Genomic DNA, 14,734 nt, shown 5'->3' on the forward strand with positions numbered 1-14,734 from the left:
TCCCATAAATGACCATCCAAAAGAATGCGAAATACTCCCTCCGTCCCAAAATTCTTGTCTTAGATTTGTCTAGATATGGATGTATCTAATACTAAAACGTGACTTGATACATCTGTATTTAGACAAATCTAAGACAAGAATTTTGGGACGGAGGGAGTATGATATGGTATGAACATTTATCCATCTAGGAGTATATTAATCGGATCCAAAATTTCACCCTTAATACTGGGCCTCGGGTTCGGACGAGGGCCTTTGCTGCTGCCGGCAGGTGGGGGGTGGTCGTAGCAGCGGCACACGCGCAGCAGGCCGGGCTTGCTCTTGCTCGGGCTCGGCCGAGCAAAACCCCTCGACCAAACCCTAGATTTAAATACCCACCACTACTCCACTGATCCACCCCTCCTTTCTCTGCCTCGAGCACGCACGGCACGGTGCGGCGCGCACGCACGCACGCTTCTCAACTCCCCCAGGTCTCCGCGACCGCGAGGCCAGAAGTGGGAGGAGGCGACCCCGACTCTGCCCACTCGCCACCCCACCCCCGCCCCCCTCCTTCTCCACCACCCCGCGTCGCCGATCGAGAACCCTAGTTCGGGGTTGCGGCCTCGCCCCTCCCGCCCTGCCGCCGCCGCCGTCGCTGCTCGAGCTCGGCCGGCCCGCCGCGATGGATCTGTCCAACCTGACCCTGGTGCTGCGCGCGGCGCTCAGCCACGCCCCCGAGGAGCGCAAAGCCGCTGAGGCCAGCCTCGAGCAGGTTAGCCCCTCCACTGCCGCCTTGATGCCGCTCTAGCCTCTCGCTCCGTTGCTTGCATCGTCGACGCCGCTATCGGGAGCCTGGGGTTCCTGCCGCGGCGGAAGGGGTTGGATTGGGGGTAGGGGTTCGTCGGATCACTGCCTCGCGCCTCTACGCTGTTCCGTTTTGCCGTGGAATCCTGCTCAATCGAACCAGTCACGTCAACACATCTTCTCTGTTCCGTGTCGAGTTGATTGCTGTTGCTATGTTTTCCGTGATCTGGAGCTAGGTTACTGAATTGGATCAGTTTGTACCGGTGATCTGTATGAGCTTCACTTCTGGACCGGTTTGATGCTTGCTGCCCGTTGTCATCTAGTTCGACTTTGTTGTGGAGCTATGCTCAGTGTTATTAGCTCATGCGAGTGGCATTATTGACTTCCAGCTCATGAACACCTCAGAGTTGGTAGGCTTAGCAACCTGTTCAATCAAGCAGGCTGCCATTACAGCTCAAACTATAAGACAGCATATAAATTTTAAATCTTTTAGTGGCATATAATCATGTACTCCACACACAGAGCACTTATTTAACGATGAACATTTGTACATCACAGTGGTGCTTGTTTTCTCCCTTCCTTTTTAATGTCACAATATAATATGCTTTGTAAGGATGCAGTCAAATCTTTTCACAAGATTGTAAATTTGTTGGAGCAGAGTGATAATATCCTTCCTTTTAGCTATCTGCACACCTCCACTTGGACGAACTGTCTGTGAAGAGAGTTTCTTAGCCAACTTCCGTGCATAGAAGGAGCTGTTTGCTATATCGTTATATTTGTTGTAATGACGCTCTCGAGTGCACTGCATTTTGGACAGCGCTTGTTTACATATTATGTAATTGAAATTATTGTTCATGAGAGCGTACTGAGTGTAAGACCATCAGTGTTGAAACTGTATTCAAGCTGATCTGTATACAGAACAGACAAATCTACCCGGTTGCCTTAATAACCTATTGTAAGTGTGTTTGCCTATAGTTATTAATCATATATGAAGCGACTGCTGCTGTGTTTTCTGAAGTTCAAACTTGTTTTTGTTCTTTTATTGTATAATAGTGTATTTCAATACTACAATATGCGCTAACAAGAATTTGAGCCAAAACCAACACTCATGGAAGATTTAGTATTTTTAAATAGAAAGTTACCATGGACTCAGAAGATTGCAAAGCTGCTCATATGTTCTTGTTTTTCTTAGAAACTTAATTTGCATTTGTTTTTGATTGATGAATAACTACCCCTTTTCCAAGGATGAGAAATGGATTAACATACCCAAAGGAATAATGCAGAATGCTCTAACTAAGCTGGCCATTTTGTTTTGCATTGTTCATTCTTATTCAGTGTTTCCTGTCTTCTTTGTTCTATACATGTTGCGATGCTATATGCATATATTATTTCATTTCGGACCCTTGTACTGAAGTTCCTGTGATTCCTGCAGCTTCAGTATACGCAACAACATCTGGTGAGATTGTTACAGATCATCGTAGATGGAAGTTGTGATATGGCTGTGAGACAGGTCGCAAGCATTCACTTCAAGAACTTTGTTTCAAAAGCCTGGTCACCTATTGATCCTGGTACGTGGAGGGTAATACCTGGGCATTGTTCCCTTCATTTTGGTAACTTGACAATTTTTCTTCCTTTCTGTAGATGAAACACGTAAAATTCCAGAAGGTGACAAGTCTATGGTTCGTGAGAATATACTGGGCTTTGTTACTCAATTGCCTCCACTGCTAAGGTAAAAATAACTTTGCCGCAATCCACCTGTCCTTTCCTTAACAAGTAGTAACGTTTTACTGTCATAGCTGCTTGCTACAATTGTACTGCTCATTTTTTTGGTTATTTTGTTATATTGTCAATTTTTTTACCAGATAAACTGAATTCCAGTGCCTGTAGTTTTCAATGGTGTATTTTTTTTGAAACGAGGCAAAAGACTTGCCATTTTCATTGATTAATAAGAAGAGAATTGCCCGGTTAATTGACGGAAAACCGAGCTAAAACCAATACAACCCAACCCATGTGACATGGGCACCAGCGGCCAATCTGGCCACCGACATGAAACCTGAAGCTGCAAAAAGAAAGACATTCACCGAGGAGTCGCAAGCGTCATCGTCATCACCGGTTGCCTCGAACGGGCGACTCCGACTTCACCATAGAGCTCCAATGGAGGGAAAATAATGTTGACCAATTCTAGTTTCGGCCTACATATACTTCATCTTCCAGCTAGTTGCAATTAAAAATGAAGCTTTTATGTTTTTCTTTATGCTGCTTGAAGTTCCATTTTGTTTCTAATAGAAGCAATATGTAGTAAAAAAATATTGACTTTGCCTTCATGAAACACATTATGGGTAATAATAGACGCTGGCCTGTTGTTAGTTCTTGAATGCATCTGTTCCCTTTTTTTCCTCAGTATTAAACCTCCATTTGTAGAGAAGCATTATACAAAGTATTTTCTCGAGTTGTAATGCGGCCACATGGTAATTTTTTTTGGCTAGCCATACCAGTTCACATATTCTTGTCTTTATAAAATTTCTTAATGGCGAAAGCATAACATTTGGCATTTGTTGATGAGAAACATATGGATAATTGACACATCTTTCATGAATATCTTTAGAGCACAGCTTGGAGAAAGTATCAAGACCTTGATCCTTGCGGATTACCCTGAGCATTGGCCTAGTCTTCTACATTGGGTTACACATAACATGGAATCACAGGATCAAATTTTCGGAGCACTTTATGTGCTAAGGATCCTATCCCGGAAATATGAGTGAGCATACATACCACCTTTTCCATCTATCATAAATCTTCTTTACTGAAATTTTGCTGTTGGTCTTGATGACATTGCAGCACAATGCTTTTGTTTTACTTCTATATGAGTTGGCACACTTATCCTATTTATATGCCTCATGGTTTAGGTTCAAGTCAGAGGAGGAAAGGATACCTTTGTATCAAATTGTTGAGGAGTGTTTTCCTCGTTTGTTGAATATATTCAGCACACTTGTCCAGATTGCCAATCCTCCAATTGAAGTTGCTGACTTGATCAAGCTGATCTGCAAAATATTCTGGTCCTCAATTTATGTACGTTCATGGTCTTAGTAATTTACCCCTCCCTCCCCCTTTTTCTTGTACGCTTATGCTCTTGTCATGTGCTTTCTGCAGCTAGAAATTCCAAAGCAACTGTTTGAACCAAACATCTTCAATGCATGGATTGTTCTATTCTTAAACTTGTTGGAAAGGCCAGTTCCATTGGAAGGGCAACCATCGGATCCTGACGCTAGGAAAGCTTGGGGCTGGTGGAAAGTCAAGAAATGGATTACCCATATCTTGAACCGTTTATACAGTCGGTCAGTATTGAAAGAAGTTGGTTTGTTTTTCATTAAATCATTATTTTTACTTGGTTACTCATTTGTCATTGACAGGTTTGCTGATATGAAGGTTCATAAACCAGAGAGTAAAGCTTTTGCTCAAATGTTTCAAAAGAACTATGCTGGAAAAATTCTGGGATGCCATCTACAGTTGCTCAATGCAATTCGCACTGGTGGCTATTTGCCTGATAGGGTTATCAATCTTATCCTTCAATATCTCACCAACAGGTTCGTGGGAGACTTTTTATGCAGCAGCATTATGTACTTCCAAAGGACAAACCAGCTTTCATAATGTTCAGATTGCCACCTTCCATAATTTCTGGTTTCTGCATGTCCCACTAGTCATGAGCTTGCTGTGCATGTCTCTCTATGCATGTTAGATAATTTCAGCAACGCAACTTGCTCTACTGAGATTACTAATGTTACAATTTCTCTTTCATTTTCCATCTTTCCTGTGAATGTATAATTTGCCTAGCAGAATGTACCTTTAATAACTACTGTTAGATTTATGTTCTTTCTTTTTAAACATAGTTGTTTTTTGTTTGACATTTACTAGCTGTATGTTGAAAATTTCCTGTTTGGCATATTTATCTGTAGCTTACTGGATATCTCCTCATATGCATGTTGCATCACTTACTCTATCTACCACGTAAAATATGTGTACCTGGTGATCTTTAAATGTGCGGTGACTAACTGTAATGGGTTACTTGTTCTTGCAGTCTCACAAAGAACAGCATGTATCAGCTGATGCAACCACAAATCGACATAATTCTTTTTGAGATAATATTTCCACTAATGTGCTTCAATGACAATGACCAAATGTTATGGGATGAAGATCCGCATGAGTATGTTCGGAAAGGCTATGGTAAAATTGCACGATCAAATTCCTCTCAATGATGTAAGGTAACATGCACTATTCTCAGTGTTCATCTGTTTACTCATGATGCCATTTTTTTTGCATACAGATATAATTGAAGATTTGTATAGTCCTCGAACAGCTGCTATGGATTTTGTCAGCGAATTGGTAAGAAAACGGGGGAAAGGCAACCTACAAAAGTTTATCCAATTCATTGTGGAGATATTCATGAGGTATGCATCGTTTTTGTGATTTGTGCTGTGATCCTCAACCTTATGAGCTACCTAATTCAAGAATAACTTGGTAGGTATAATGAGGCATCAATTGAAGTGAAGCCCTATCGCCAAAAAGATGGTGCCCTTCTTGCCATTGGGACATTATGTGATAGGCTGAAACAAACTGATCCGTACAAGGCTGAGCTAGAGCGAATGTTAGTTCAGCATGTCTTTCCAGAGTTCAGTAGTCATGTTGGACATTTGCGTGCGAAGGTAGTATGCTCCAACTTAGCCAGCAGTTCTACCTTTTGTTCCTTATTATCGTTTAAACATTCAGATCATGTGTACAATTTGTTGAAGCCTGTGCATTGAAGCGTTCTACCTTTTTTAATTAGAAAGTTAGAAATATGTTTATTTGTCCCAGAAATTTGCCCCACCTCAGGTCCAAAAGCTACCATGTTCACTTGTACTTTTCCAAGATACCTCTGTCCACTATTGCTCTTTGTAACAGCCTGTATAATAGTTTAAGAAAAGGTGCTGTGAATTTTTCATCTTAAAACCAAACACAATTAATTGTGTCTTGTGAATATTCTATCCACTACCGCCAAAACGTCTTATATTTAGGAACAGAGGATGTATTCCTGCAACAAGTTCTCATTAAGGAAAGGGCTGAAGGGCGTGCTTTAGGTTCTGGATGGTCTAGCCATGAGCCAGCAATTCACTAGGGAACGACACACAACTTTTCAACATGAAACAAAATGCTAATCTAAGTAGTTCTCACAGCCTAAAGTGAAGCTTGCCCTCCAACGTTCTACTTCTGTTTTGATAGCATTGTCCACCGTTCTCATATCATGCTGATAGCCCTGAAAGAACTGGCTCTTTCTTCCAAACTGAATATTCCAAGCTGCATGCAGTCGTCCTGATTGAAAGCTGCCAGATCCAGGAGCAACACGCAAAGAAGTGCTGTACCGTCTCTGGCTCTTGTGCATAGAGGACAGAAACCATGGTTGGGGAGCTGACAGTGCGCAAGGTAACCTGCAGCCAAGCAATGGTGTTGCAGCTCAAGCCAAAGAATCAACACTTGAGCGCTACATTATCTTAACAAAATAAATGAGGACAATGGAAGTTAGTTTGTTCAGAGAAGGAATCCTTATGCTCTGACTTAGCCGGACTACTGAAGTTTGGGAGATAAGCGCCAGAAAATGGCGTCTTCTCTTGTATCAGAAAAGGAATTTGTCCAGATGCAGTTCAAGTGACAGATGCTAATAATCTCTTGAGCTGAGAGAGCACTGTAACCACCTTGGATCCAAGTGTTACTCTCAGCACCTGGGCTACCGCCTTAGATTACTTGATATTAGGTGCCAGCAACCTAACCAGAATGCCATCAAGTCTAGTATTAGTCCATGAGAAGATGAGCTGCTGACCACAATCTCAAAAGTTGACTGCACATTGTGACCACTATTGTCATATTTTAATTAATTGCTATCCTTAGGGAACCCTTTATTCAAGTTTATTTTAATGGAACACTTTATATGCTCTGTTATAATCCAAGTTTATTTGTTTAATAATTACTCCCTCTGTCTCATAATTTAAGACGTTTCTTTACACTAGCGTAGTGTAAAGAAATGTCTTACATTATGGGACGGAGGGAGTAGTATCAAAGTTCTTATTTTTCTTTATTTCTATGGTTATGCTCACCTTCCCTAAGTTTTCCTTGATGTACTCGCTACTTCTATGTGACATCAGACTAATATATTATATGGGCAATAGGCAGCATGGGTGGCAGGGCAGTATGCGCACATCACCTTCTCAGACCAGGACAATTTTCGCAAAGCTATGCATTGTGTTATCTCTGGTTTGCGTGATCCAGAACTTCCTGTCAGGGTCGATTCAGTCTTTGCTCTCCGTTCTTTCGTTGAAGCATGCAAGGGTGAGCTTCTTGATACCTAGTCAGTTATCAACTTTGTTCTGTTTGTTCCTTACAATTTCTGTTCCATTCTACAGATCTGGATGAGATCCGTCCTATCCTTCCACAGCTTCTTGATGGTAAGAACTACTTTATTCAACCTTGGTAGGAATGGTGATTTTGTTGTGGTTTGATTGTTTTTTATTTGCAGAATTTTTTAAGCTTATGGGTGAAGTTGAGAATGAGGATCTTGTTTTCACTCTCGAGACAATTGTTGATAGATTTGGTGAAGAGATGGCACCATATGCCCTTGGCTTGTGCCAGAGTTTGGTATGTTGGCCCTTGATTTATGTTTAACTCAATATGGTCACATGCTGCACTGAATCTACCTTCCTGAAACTTCATGCTTACTAATTTTATAGGCTGCTGCCTTCTGGAGATGCATGGCTAGTTCAGAAGCTGATGATGAAGTAGAGGACTCTGGTGCTTTGGCTGCTGTTGGTTGCTTACGTGCTTTAAGCACAATCCTTGAGTCCATTAGCAGTCTTCCCCATCTTTTTATCCAAATAGAGCCCACTCTGTTGCCTATTTTGCGCAGGATGTTGACTTCGGATGGTCAAGGTATTTTGTTGTCTAATTATAACAACGCAGCATGTTACATTTCAAGGATGTGTATAGCCTCAACTGGTTGTTTACACATCAGTTTTGTTAGTCCCTTACTGGAACTAATCTTGGTTGTTCAGGATATTGATTCCTCTAGATGTAGTTAAAGCGAACTTAGACATAATTGGTTTCTGAATTGTGGTAGTCTTCTCTTTCTTTAAACTTTCCTTTTGATGACTGATAAAACCTTTCAGCTCATTAGAAGCTTGTATAGATGTAGTTAAAGCGAACTTAGACATAATTGGTTTCTGAATTGTGGTAGTCTTCTCTTTCTTTAGACTTTCCTTTTGATGACAGTGATAAAACCTTTCAGCTCATTAGAAGCTTGTAGGTAGTTACAGTTATCTCTACCATCCCTCCCCTAAATGTGCTAGGAAAGATGTAAGAACTCGAGAATTATTAGCGGTTTGAGGGAGATGACGTTTTTTGTGTTAATATCAGTTTTGATTTTATAAACTTTGTTTCTTCTTCCTTTAATTTGTGCTGATGCATTCGACTCTGTTTTGCAGATGTTTATGAAGAGGTTCTAGAAATAGTGTCCTATCTGACCTTTTACTCACCAACAATTTCTTTGGACATGTGGAGCTTGTGGCCATTGATGATGGAGGCTCTTAATGATTGGGCCATTGATTTCTTTGAGAGTAAGTCTAGTTTTGAACAGGTTGCTATTAAATTTCCTATATACTGGAAACTGAATTCTAGATCATGCTCATTTCTTGCTTTTTGTCTGTTACGCCTTCTGCGTCCAAATAATTATCACTTCTGAGGAAAAAAATCTTTCCAAATCACTGGCACTTTCCTAGACTACCTTGATTATCTCCACTCACACCCCTCACTTTGCCACCTTTTTAAGTGCTTGAGATATAACTGAAGTACTATGGTCATATTTCATCCAAAACATAGTTTTCCTTGGTGGTGTCTTCATTTGGTTATTTGGATACCATGCTACTTGTTATATTATTTTTCCATTTCCTTTATGTTTGCAAGTTGTATTTGTTTTGCTCTGTGTCTTAATTAGCTGACTAGTTTGCATGTGATTTTGTCATGCTCATCGATTAGTTATGTCCAAATAATTTCTCAGTGATGAGTTTTCCTTAGAATCAGGAAACCAAAAAACAATAGTAACTTCGAAGAACAACATGAACATAGCTGCTTGCTCTTTTCATATAAGCACTTGATGTTGGGGTGGGAAGATTCTCGCTGCTGACTGGTGGTGGTCGCCTGGTCGCCATGGGCATGTCCCCGGTACAGGAAGTTCTCATGCGAGTGTTTGCATGCGAGGGACACCCACCAAGGGTTAAACCTCTTTGTCTTGTTGGACAGTGTGTCCATGAAGTATCCCTGGTACATACTGTCTATTCTTGATGTTTATCCAGCCAGATATGTCACTGGTGATGTATCTCCACCTTACTGTGTCTGATGAGGTAGTGGATACCATTGCCCTACCAAGTACGGATGCTCCACAGTTTTTCCACCATGTACACATCTGTTACAATATTGCTTGGTGAGGATCAAAGGTCAAGTGACATCCGTAGTTTGCTTTAGAAAGACATGTTATCTGGGATGAACATGTTTATAAGTACTACCTCCGTTACCTCCGTCCCATACTAATTGACGCTCAAACGGATGTATCTAGACGTATTTCAGTGCTAGATACATCCGTTTGAGCGTCAATTAATATGGGACGGAAGAGTATGATTTTCTTTTGCGTCAAAAGATCTCAAAGTTCTATGGTACTATGGTATTTTTTAGAAATCATAATAATATACGAAAGACGACGCAACATCCAAACAAGTCCAAAACCAGCATCATGATGTCCAAAACAGTAATTTAGCTTAGTGGTATCTGATATCTTTTGGGTAAAATGCTAATTCATTGGCGTGTTGTTTCTCTTTTTAGATATATATAAACAACAGGCATGTTGTGTCTTTTCTTGCTCCATTTGACATAATTGGTACAGTATCTGGTCTGGTCTGTGGGCTGTTATTATAAAGTGCTTATCTGCTAGGCTACTTGTTAGCAAACTGGCCTGGTAGCCAATCTCCTACCAGTTGGATTAATTTTGATAGACATACATTATTTTTTTACAGCAGCTCGTTGTTAAATACTTTTGTTGCCGTGCAGATATTCTTGTCCCACTAGACAATTACATTTCTCGTGGCACTGAACATTTTGTTACCTGCAAAGATCCTGATTATCAACAAAGCTTATGGAAAGGACTGTCATCTGTGAGTGTAGATTTGATTCATTTTTAGCTTTAATTTGTTCTGAATGTTTAAGTAGTTCTGCTCTTACAGTGGCATATCAACATTTCTCTAGGTTATGACAGACCAAAATATGGAAGATTCAGATATTGTGCCGGCACCCAAGCTCATTGAAGTGTTTTTTCAAAACTGCAAAGGGCAAGTTGATCATTGGGTTGAGCCGTATCTCAGGCTTACGATTGATAGGCTCCGTCGAGCAGAGAAGCCTTATCTGAAATCTCTCCTTGTGCAAGTGGTATGAAATGTGCATAATTCTCTTTATCTGTTCCAAAACATGCTGACCAGCTAAAGGTCTCTATCATAGTATGCATTATTTGGTTTTGCTGTTTTTAGCTTTTCTGTATCAGTTGTGCATAAGTAACGTCGTCTGTGAGTATAGAGTAGACTTGAGTAGTACTTAAAAAATAGATGATATCTAAGTGTAGTGTTAAACATAAATGATCAACTTAAAATGTATTCCGCAGCCTGGTTTGGTAACCCTGAGCTGTTAACTGTTGGCCTGCCTTTACCTCCCTTCTTTTGGTCACTTTTCCAAAGCGAACTATTAAGACCCCGTTTGGATACATAATATTTTGGAGCTCTCTTGAAACACCATTGTTTCTGGAAAATTAGAGTTCTAAATAATTTGAGCCATTTGGATATAAGAAAGACTATTCTTGTAAAATGTGGCATTTTAATAGTGTGCATGGATGCATGCAATCTTGTGTTAATTATTTGTAGACCGGTGAGTTCAAAGAGTTCCGTAAAAAAAATACTCTCCTAAATACTTTAACTGCTTACCACAAACTATAAAGCTAGCTAGCCAAATACACTCAGGTAATTATATATATGCATGAATGCAATCTTATTTAAATTAATTTTAGATTGGCTTGTTGCAGACTTTCAGAGAGTTAAAGTAAAATAAACAATTCTCCTGGATAATTTAGTTGGTAAACTCACCTGGGTTTTGCTAATACTGCAGAAAACTGTTAACACTTGTGAGCTCTGCCACTCCATAGATGCAACATTTTTTTTTGCAATTTTAAATACATTTTTTTTCAAAATAATTTGATTGCAAACAGGGCTTCTGTAATTGAAGTACCTTGTTTGCCATGATTTACAGTAACTAATCAGCAATACTAACCTCAGTTTATTGAACTATGTGATAGACTGTCCAACTGCTTTATGTTGGGTACGTACTGTGCTCTGTAAGAAATTATATAAACCAAAATCATTATGATCAGTCGATTCAAACTTTAGATTCATATGGAGCAACCATTTTACATGTTCATGGGGTTCATTTTTGCATGCCTTTTTTCCTGAAGATAATTTCTGACGTGTGGGGTATATTCAGAATGCAGCAAGATATATAACGCCTTGTTCTTGTTTGTAAAATGTTATTTTTTTTCCTGTGAAGGTAAAGCACATATGGTTTTCTAGGCCTACAGTGCCATAGGTCCGTAGCTATTGCTCAAAGTAAAATCACTATATAATTTCATGTGTCTTAAATGAGCACATTTGTGTATTTCATATTGTATGAAGCAACCTCATGTCATAGTAGGCAGACCATGTGTTCCTTCTGATTTCTGGCCTACAGTGCCATAGGTCCGTAGCTATTGCTCAAAGTAAAATCACTATATAATTTCATGTGTCTTAAATGAGCACATTTGTGTATTTCATATTGTATGAAGCAACCTCATGTCATAGTAGGCAGACCATGTGTTCCTTCTGATTTCTGTGTCTAGAAATGATACTACTGATTGCGTGGGTTGGCCCTCTCATGTTGAGTCAGCAAAGTTACTTATCACACTCTCCATGCCTACTGCAGATAGCTAACGTATTCTACTACAATCCCTCGTTGACACTTGCAATGTTGCACAAACTTGGAGTTGCGACAGAAATTTTCAATCTTTGGTTTGTCATGTTACAACAAGTGAAAAAAAGTGGCAAGAGGGTGAACTTCAAAAGGTAAGTTTAATTAGCTCTTGCTTGTAAAATGATTCCTTTGTGTTTATTTGCTGTACTGACTCGACAAATGGTGTTTCGCTTTATTTTCAGAGAGCATGACAAGAAAGTCTGCTGCTTAGGATTGACTTCACTTATTGGCCTTCCAGCTAATCATATTCCAGCAGAGGCTCTAGAACGCATTTTCAAGGCAACACTTGAGCTGCTTGTTGCATACAAGGAGCAAGTTGCAGGTGCATCTCTTGTTTATTGTATGATATAAAGCGCTAGCCCTTGAAAAACTACCCTATATTCCTGAGATTTCAGGCACCGGGTTGATTAAGCACTTCCATATATTGTTTCACACTTTTGCAAATCAAGAGTTTCCTTGTATTCTGTCAGAAAAAGTAGGAGAGACTCCCACTGCATATTTATACAAGAAAAAGAAGGAAATAACATACAAAGACTTCCAACTTTATTTTGTCTTTTGCTGTTATAGAACTTATATATGTAGTGTATTAGTGAAATGCTTAAATTTCTTCTTCAGTTAAATCTTAATCTTTTGCATTAATATACCAGAATCTAAGAGGCAAAATGATGCTGCTGATGATGATGTGGATGAATTTGATGCTGATGAAGAAGAGAATGAGGAGGATGAGGATGATGGGGAGATGGGGGTTGATGACGAAGATCAGGATGAAGTAAATAGTCTTAATATACAGAAACTAGTACAGGTTTGTTTTGTTACCTTGTCTCGAGTAAAATTTGCATTCGGAGATCTTATTGGCATGGTTTAATTTTTATTTTATATATGCCCACCATGTTAATTTTATCTACAAGTGCTTGTCATGATGGAATAGTTAATAGAGCTAATGCAATCCCTGGTGAAGGTGCTTATTACCTTCAAATATGAGCATCAGAGAATCGCCAAGAGGAGGTCATTACATAAATACGTAGACTGCCTGGTAGAGTTCCAGATCCCAATTTTCCAGCCAACCAGCTCCTGATCCTTCCAAGTCTTGAGGATCTGGACCTGTCTCATAAAAGCATACAGAAGAGAATATGCTTGATTCTGGCAGCGATTAGTAAATAAGTCCTAAAAACAATGTTATTGGCTATAGAAACACTGAAAGAGAGGTCTGGGATGAAAGGGCTGCTTCAAATATATGTATGTTGGGAAGTTGGGTAGCATTGGCAGGTAACTTCACCTTGCTTTGGACTTCTGAGGTTCACAGAAGATCTCTCCTCTGGTAGGCAGGGGCGAATGGGAGCTGGGGCCTTAATCTGCATGAATAGCACACCTCCAACGGTACTTTAGATGAAATTTTTATCTTCAATACTTGGTACTCTAGGGAAAGATGCTAAGTAAAGCGCACACTTCACTTGTGGCTTCATAAAATCACCTGCCCTTGTTTCATAGGCCTGTTAGCAGCTTGATGAGCCTTTTGCCTCCCTGTGTACACGGACACAGTTCATGTGCCTTAGCTGCACTGGAAAGAACACCTCAGTCTCCTTTTGTTGACAATGTTGTCTGCAAAGAACAAGTGAAAAGATCCTGTAGCAAAGATGTCACATAAGCATTTTGGGTATAATTTTCTTTGCGTTTTTATAGCACCCTGTGATCACTCTTTACACCCTTGTGGTAATTCAGGCAAGAGGTTTTCAGCTCCATGATGAGGATGATGATGATGATGATTCTGATGATGATTTTAGTGATGACGAGGAGCTGCAGACCCCGATAGATGAGGTTGATCCATTTATCTTCTTTGTTGGAACCATCCAAGGTAGAGAATATTTCCCACTGTACATTCTTTTGCAGTATTTATTGTGCCCAAAAGTTGCTGACAAGGCAATAATTATTTTGTCCAGCTGTACAAGCATCCGACCCAGCCAGGTTCCAGAGCCTTATGCAAACACTGGATTTTCACTACCAGGCACTGGCTAATGGCGTTGCTCAACATGCCGAGGAAAGAAAAGTTGAAATTGAGAAAGAGAAGTTGGAGAAAGCAAATGCACAGTGATGAATGAATTATAGCAACGGTTGTTTGTCTTGAGTTTTGTTGCAGGCCAGTGCCTGTGATTTGGTGATCGCAGGCAATGGGTTTTTGCAGCCTTGGTCTACTTGTTTTTGGAGGCCTGAGGCACACAATTCTTGGAATAGAAGAAGTCAACAACAGAACCATCGTGGGATAATCTCTTGCAGCCTCGGTCTATTTGTTTATGGGCGGTGCGAGCCCTACGGATGATACTACACACTTGTTATGATGCTGTTTTGGTCCAGAGCTCCGGCTCCGTTTGGTTGATGGAATTTGTTAAATGAGCCCTGTGGGTGGGGCGCGTCCCCAAGTTGATTTATAGCCTGGAAGGTCCGTGTAGAGTGTATATGATTGGGCGGTTATCGGTGGATTACCAATACGATGGTTTCATTTTTTCTTTCTGTCGTTGCAGGATTCAGTGAATCCAGTTTTGTCCGTACAATTTGTTGAACATCGCTCAAGCATGTCTCTATGGTTTGACAGAGGCTGGTGAAATAAACTTTGCCTGCATCTGGTAACCTGGATTTGGTTATCATCACCACCATGCAATACAGTATTTTTTTTGGGTGATATTTGTCGTCCGATCATCATGAGCATTCCTGATTTGTTGCATTCTGTACACTGCATGACCGAGTGCAGTCAAAGGAAGAACGAAGACGGATACTTTGAGATCTGACCAGTATGGCCGAGCCCAACGTGCTTTACCTATTCGGCTTGCATTATATTTGCTTCTAC

General features: G+C 40.3%; 1 protein-coding gene across 1 annotated transcript; it reads left to right on the forward strand.

Annotated features, from left to right (window-relative positions):
* Positions 1–421: 421 nt before the first annotated feature.
* LOC123053060 (importin beta-like SAD2) lies at positions 422–14,569 on the forward strand. The gene is made up of 22 exons (XM_044476442.1): positions 422–748; positions 2,213–2,348; positions 2,422–2,509; positions 3,386–3,538; positions 3,687–3,849; positions 3,931–4,115; positions 4,191–4,364; positions 4,856–5,001; positions 5,102–5,225; positions 5,300–5,480; positions 6,978–7,137; positions 7,212–7,253; positions 7,325–7,443; positions 7,536–7,734; positions 8,286–8,417; positions 9,901–10,004; positions 10,096–10,275; positions 11,848–11,987; positions 12,078–12,217; positions 12,543–12,697; positions 13,615–13,747; positions 13,833–14,569. Exons 1-22 carry the CDS (start codon positions 659–661, stop codon positions 13,982–13,984), a joined length of 3,096 nt encoding a protein of 1,031 aa, XP_044332377.1. The 5' UTR covers positions 422–658; the 3' UTR covers positions 13,985–14,569.
* The last annotated feature ends 165 nt before the right edge of the window (positions 14,570–14,734 follow it).

Source organism: Triticum aestivum, chromosome 2D, assembly GCF_018294505.1.
Source record: "Triticum aestivum cultivar Chinese Spring chromosome 2D, IWGSC CS RefSeq v2.1, whole genome shotgun sequence".
In the NCBI taxonomy this organism is placed as follows: domain Eukaryota; kingdom Viridiplantae; phylum Streptophyta; class Magnoliopsida; order Poales; family Poaceae; genus Triticum; species Triticum aestivum.

Excerpts from the sequence above, each read along its gene's own strand:
- LOC123053060 (XM_044476442.1), top strand. The coding sequence starts at position 659 with ATGGATCTGTCCAACCTGACCCTGGTGCTGCGCGCGGCGCTCAGCCAC. Across the intron at positions 4,365-4,855 it reads CTTCAATATCTCACCAACAG|TCTCACAAAGAACAGCATGT; the intron begins GTTCGTGGGAGA and ends TTGTTCTTGCAG. Across the intron at positions 7,254-7,324 it reads CCTTCCACAGCTTCTTGATG|AATTTTTTAAGCTTATGGGT; the intron begins GTAAGAACTACT and ends TTTTATTTGCAG.